Raw genomic sequence first — 6,260 nt, 5'->3', positions numbered from 1 at the left:
CCCTTCCCCCTCCTCCGCCGTCACCTCGCCCTCCGCCCTGAAGCCACGCCTCCGGTCTCCGATTGGCCGGGGCCGCTCGACGCTCCGGGACCCGTTACTGAAGCAGTCATCGGACAGCGAGCTCCTCCCCTCCGCTGCGTCCTCCTCCTCCTCCCCCTCCTCCCCGCTCTGCTCCTCCCCCACCAGCAACCGGCAGCCTCGCTACCTGTTCCAGAGGAGGTCCAAGCTGTGGGGGGGCGGGGACGAGGAGCGGCGRGGCGTGAGCCCGGAGGACGGGCGTCCCGCGGCGCTGGGAGGACAGGTGTCCGGGTCGGCCGTGGACCTGACGAGCCGCTCGGCGTCCGCGCTGGAGCTGAGCGGCCGGGCCGGGTCCGGACTCGACCTGGCGAACCGACTGCAGCTGCTGAACAAAGACAGCCACTCACTGGGGGAGGAGCCAAGTCCCCTGGACCCAGGCCGGAGGTCACCTGTGGGAGGAGCCAGGTACTGTCATGTTAGCGCGTTATCATCAGCTGACAGGAAGAACAGGTGCTAAAACCAGAACCACAAATTAAAACGTTATTTTAGAAGAAGCTAACGCTAACCGCTAGGATGATTAGCAAGAGTTTAGCTCTGTCTAAATTATACTTTCAGAATAAAAGCATGTCTTTAATTGAGTTTGTATTTTTATAAAAAGACAAAGAGTAAATAGTAAAAACATTAACATATTTTACACACACTCAGTTTTTTAATTTATTTAAATAATGTTAAACTTATTTTTGATGCTCTTAGTTTGTAGTTCAGCTGCTAAAGATGCTACATGCTAACACACATCCAGCACTGTTTGTAAGAGGAGACAGTTTTTATTTATTTCAGGACAAATGATATAAAAATAGAGCTTTTAGTGGAAACAGTTTCCAAAGTTAGCATAAAAGCTAATCCGTTAAGAAGCTAGCTCCGCTATCAGTGAATTAGCAGAAMTGTGGCGTCAGACATGTGGTTTACGTTCGTTTTCTGTCGCTCGCTGAATGATCGACAAACAGCGTGGATTCTACAGGGTCAGTGTTACTATGGTAACAAGAGACGGTTTTAGAGCAGCAACAGAACCTGAGGACATGTTGGACAGACATCTTGGACAGGGACATGTTGGACAGTCATGTTGGACAGACATGGTGGACAGACATGTTGGACAGACATGTTGGACAGGGACATGTTGGACAGACAAGTTGGACAGTCATGTTGGACAGTCATGTTGGACAGTCATGTTGGACAGACATGTTGGACAGTCATGTTGGACAGTCATGTTGGACAGTCATGTTGGACAGTCATGTTGGACAGACATGTTGGACAGACAAGTTGGACAGTCATGTTGGACAGTCATGTTGGACAGACATGTTGGACAGGGACATGTTGGACAGACATGTTGGACAGTCATGTTGGACAGTCATGTTGGACAGACATGTTGGACAGACATGTTGGACAGTCATGTTGGACAGGGACATGTTGGACAGACATGTTGGACAGGGACATGTTGGACAGACATGTTGGGATAGAGACATGTTGGACAAAGACATGTTGGACAAAGACGTGTTGGACAGAGTCATGTTGGACAGAGACATGTTGGACAGACGTATTTGACAGAGTCATATTGGACAGAGTCATGTTGGACAGAGACATGTTGGACAGACATATTGGACAGAGTCATGTTGGACAGAGACATGTTGGACAGAGGCATGTTGGACAGACATGTTGGACAGAGACATGTTGGACAAAGACATGTTGGACAGACATGTTGGACAGAGACATGTTGGACAGAGACATGTTGGACAGACATGTTGGACAGAGACATGTTGGACAGAGACATGTTGGACAGACATGTTGGACAGAGACATGTTGGACATGGAAGCTGCAGTCTGACTCCAGGTTCAGGTCAGAGGTGACGATTCATTTGAACTGGTCCATGTCCCGGTCCTCCTGGTCCTGGTCAATGTCCTGGTCCATGCCCATGTCCTGGTCAATGTCTTGGACCATGTCCTAGTCCATGTCCTGGTCCTGTAACATGTCTCTTTGTCCTGGTCCATGCCCATGTCCTGTCAATGTCTTGGACCACGTCCTAGTCCATGTCCTGGTGCTCCTGGTCCTGGACCTTGTCCTGGTCCATATCCTGGTCCTAACGTGTCTCTTGGTCCTGCAGGTTGTTCTCCAGCCTGGGGGAACTCCACACCATCTCTCAGAGAGGATACGGATCCAGCTACACGGTCCGACCAGGAAGTCGCTACCCCGTCACCCGCCGGAGCCCCTCCCCTTCCCCCTCCCCCTCCGACAGGTCCATGGGGCTCCCCCCCTCCCCCGCCGCGGGCCCCGAGCGCCCGGACCTGAGCTCTGGTCGAGGTCTGACCATCCTGAAGTCGTCCAGCCTGAGCCTCCCGTCAGAACCCAAGGAGGTGCGTTTCGTCATGAGGAGCGCCAGCGCCCGGACCCGGTCSCGGTCCCCCTCGCCCTCGCCCCACGCCTCGCCCTGCCCCTCCCCGGTGCTCAGCGGGCCCCTGCTGGCCCTGCGGCCCTGGAGGCAGCGGCCCCTGGGCCTGTGGAATAAATACGACGTGGGCGACTGGCTGGAGAGCCTGGGCCTGGCCGAGCACCGCCAGCGCTTCCAGGAGCACGAGATCGAAGGCTCCCACCTGCCCTCCCTCACCAAGGACGACTTCATGGAGCTGGGCGTGTCCCGGCTGGGACACCGCATCAACATCGAGCGCGCCCTCCGACAGCTGCTGGACACTTCCACTTGACCCCGCCCCCCGACCTGTGCTCAGAAGCTAGGCCTCTTAGAACATCTTAGCTGTGATTGAATTATTAGAACTTTCCATCCACGGATCAGCTCTTTGATCAGTGCCACCGCTGGCTCCGCCCACTTCTGTCTGGCTCCGCCCACTTCTGCCTGGCTCCGCCCCCTCCTTCACTGTTTCAGAACGAAACACACAAAAAATAATCCGTTTTAAACAAATCTTCGTTTTCAACCAATAAAATAGTTCATTTACATTTAAAATTGGCTCAAAAAGTATTGAGTAAATAATTACTATAGATATTTGAATACTGTACTGAATAAAAAACAGTAATCTCTCAAACCTTAAAAATAACTTTTACACATTAGATGCAACTAAAATCAACTTTATTCTTAGGATTTATTATTTTAATAATTTCAGTCTAAAAAAGAAGAAAATATAAACAGTTTAAACTGTTTTAAATGTTTGTTTTTAGCTTTTAAATCCTTAAATGTGAGCAGCGTGGACGATTGGTGGGCGGAGCCTGATCAGAAATGTGTTTTTTTTCTAAATACAGATAAAGTTTGAAGTTACAGGTTCTGGCCCGGGTCGAGGCGCTGATCAACGAGCTGATCCGTGAAGAGGTCTGTGAGTTTCTGGGACTTTTTTAAACTCTAACTCCTGAATCTTTTGTGTTTAATTCTGACGTTAATTCATTCGTTACGGGAAACATTTAGAATCAATCAGTAATAATAACGTGGTGGTGACTTCCAGTGGTGTTAGTCTGGAAACAGGTGTAGTTATGATTTGACAATGAGTTGAATTTCCAGGTGAATTCATGATGACTTGTCGATGAGTGTGACTCGGTGTTGACGTGTCGTGAGTTTCAGGGATCCGGTTTCTAACCTGCTTATCGAGGGCTTACTGTACATGGTGCTACCTGCTCAAAGCCATCTGTACAGACCTTCCTCCTCCTCCTCCTCTTCCTCCCCGCCCATCAACTCGTCACCCTGAAACACAGCCCTGACGCCCCGCCCCCAACACGCCATATATGGAGTTTCCTCCCTGCCATATAAGGGATCTTCTTCCCGCCATAAATGGAGCTTTCTCCAGAGCTACCAGATCTGAAGTTTTTATAAAACGAGCCGTGAAGCACAACAAACAAACAAAAACAGCTGGATAATCWGTGCATTTTTACTAAAACAGTTCAGATCAGATGTATTTTCTCAGCTGTAATTAAATTAAAAAGTATTTATATAAACAGTTCTGCATCAGCTACAATCTTTAAAGGGTCTGTGACATCARATTTTAGTAATAAACATAAATGCATTTTTGGAAAGAGATCATCGATAAAATATTGCAAAACAAATTTCACGTCACTGAGATGAACGGTTGTTGAGACATTGGCGTGTGAAGAAACAGGAAGTGATGTCACAGGGGAATGTCTGCATGTAAACAGAGCGATGCTACAACAGCTAACAGACTAGAGAAGAATCTGTTTCTTTACATTATTTTGAGTTTCGATCAAAGAGTTAAAGTTTAAATAATATTGATTTAATAAACAATAACCGAAGAGTTTGTTTTATTAAAGAGTTCCCCTTTGATGTCACTTCCTGTTTCACTTCAGCTGAGCCAAATTTAAAGAAGAATCGTGTACAACGCCAATTTTCTTAAGAATAAAGCAGTTTTCTTTGACTTTTTGTATTTGAAGGRTAATCATGTCACAGACACTTTAATTCAAACTTTTAACAGAAGCGTTAAAATAAACTCGCTTCTTATTTTAAAGTTTGAACAACAGCTTCCAGACTTTCAGAGGAAAAGTTTTATTAAAGCTAAATTYATTAGATCTTTTCCTGATCCTGTTAAAGTTTATATTTTATACTTATCTGATCTGAATTAAAGTTTTTTCTCTCCGTCTTTCAGTTTGAGGAAACACCAGCTGCTGGATCCAGAACAGTCCAGAACCGGGTCCAGGTCCAAGGAGATTAAATAAATCCAGAGTTTAATCTCTGTTTCTCCTTTTTTAAAACTTTTTATTTAGGTTTTAATTCGCCCCCGTCGATCCCGCCTCCGAAGCACAACAAATCTTCCAGTGCCTGTTGCCATGATGACCGAAACGAGCCTCTTTCACAAAACATTTCTGCGACCCGAGGACGAGCCGGCCCCTCGGCTGCCTCTGGTCCCGCCCCCCCCGGCGGTGCTGTTACCACCTCAGACACGTGACAGCAGCGGGTTAACCTGAAGCCCCGCCCCCTCCCCWTCCCAGTGTTTGGTGAAAGAGGCTGAACTCCTGCCGAGCTACAATCACATCCCAAAGTTGTACAGAGCTGAGGTTTTCTACAGGACCTGCCCTCAGATCCAGAATGTAAATGTGTCAGATTATAATCCTGTAGATTATCATAGATTAGTGTAGCTGTGGTGTTTTATAGCAKTTAGACACATTAAGCTCTTGTTCCATCAGCTGATGGTGGAAATCACTTCGTTTATAAATTATCACTAATTAAAGGGCTGGTTCAAAAGTTTAAATCCTCCAGTTTTACCAATTTTTAATCTGGATTAACGCCTGAAGGTCTTTATTACAACRACACAGCCATAAACCAACCTTTATTAAATACATTAAGCTTCTTGTTACGACTTTATAATATTTTATATCTTTATAATATTATATTAAATTATCTGAATCTATCTGAAAAACATGGCTTCTAATCTGAGACCTGCCAGCCAATCAGAAACCAGATCAGGTCTCAGCGGAGACACACCTGGGTCGTGTTCCTCCATGGAGAAAAATAGTTCCTGATGTGCGTCTAARTCTGAACACAAACCAAACATTAAGTGCAAAAAACATGTTCGCTTGCTAGTTTGTTAGCTCACTAGGTTGTTAACTCGTTAGCTTATCTTGCTACCTTCTTAGCTAGCTAGATTGTTAGCTTGATAGCTTGTTAGYTTGCTAGCTCGTTAGCTCGGTAAACGAAGAAGAGCAACAGTAGGTGGCGCCACTTCTCCACTCTGCACCGTTGATTTATTAGAAAATTTAAACGACACGTTTTGTTAATTTATTCCTCAAAGATCCAAAAACAAATTATTTAAACACGGAGACAATAAATTTTATCATAAACAAGTAATTTTTTTCATTACTATCGTTATAATCAAACTAAAACTTACAATCTTCTCTGCAGTCAGAAAGTAACATTTATTAAAGTTTAAATCTGAGATAAACTTTATTTTTTGTATAATTTAATGCATCTATCTTTMAGTTTGTTGAAAAGTGCAGCCTTGTACATAAAACCTAAACTTATTACGCTTTTCCTTCAAAGTATACCGCTAAAGTTTGTCCTGTTATAAAACATTAGAGAACAGTAAAGTTTTATAAAGTTTAACCTGTTATAAAACATTAGAGAACAGTAAAGTTTTATAAAGTTTAACCCTGAGATAAACTTTATTTTTTGTATAATTTAATGCATCTATCTTTCAGTTTGTTGAAAAGTGCAGCCTTGTACATAAAACCTAAACTTATTACGC

The 6,260-nt window shown here is 44.9% G+C and overlaps 1 protein-coding gene and 2 long non-coding RNA genes across 4 annotated transcripts in view; 2 read left to right on the top strand and 1 right to left on the bottom strand.

Annotated features, from left to right (window-relative positions):
- Positions 1-2,947, top strand: part of LOC106532834 (SH3 and multiple ankyrin repeat domains protein 3-like) — a gene marked incomplete in the record, with an annotated part of 43,612 nt that extends 40,665 nt beyond the window's left edge. Inside the window, 2 exon segments of the mRNA XM_014028990.1 lie at positions 3-483; positions 2,174-2,947. Of these exon segments, the coding sequence (XP_013884444.1) occupies positions 3-483; positions 2,174-2,768 (1,076 nt within the window).
- Positions 2,948-3,176: 229 nt separating this feature from the next.
- LOC106532837 (uncharacterized) lies at positions 3,177-5,782 on the top strand. Its single transcript, XR_001312154.1, has 2 exons — positions 3,177-3,385; positions 4,665-5,782. It is a non-coding gene; the product is annotated as an uncharacterized LOC106532837 (long non-coding RNA).
- The window catches only part of LOC106532838 (uncharacterized), a 1,509-nt gene continuing 200 nt past the window's right edge, over positions 4,952-6,260 (bottom strand). Inside the window, exon 2 of one of the 2 annotated variants that reach the window (XR_001312156.1) lies at positions 4,952-6,119. This is a non-coding gene — a long non-coding RNA (uncharacterized LOC106532838). The remainder of the gene's footprint in view (positions 6,120-6,260) is intronic. The other variant, XR_001312155.1, reaches the window with a different exon arrangement.

This window comes from Austrofundulus limnaeus, unplaced genomic scaffold, assembly GCF_001266775.1.
Source record: "Austrofundulus limnaeus strain Quisiro unplaced genomic scaffold, Austrofundulus_limnaeus-1.0 Scaffold836, whole genome shotgun sequence".
In the NCBI taxonomy this organism is placed as follows: Eukaryota; Metazoa; Chordata; class Actinopteri; order Cyprinodontiformes; family Rivulidae; genus Austrofundulus; species Austrofundulus limnaeus.
Note: the sequence above shows the minus strand (reverse complement) of the source record. Positions and strands in the feature narration are given on the sequence as shown.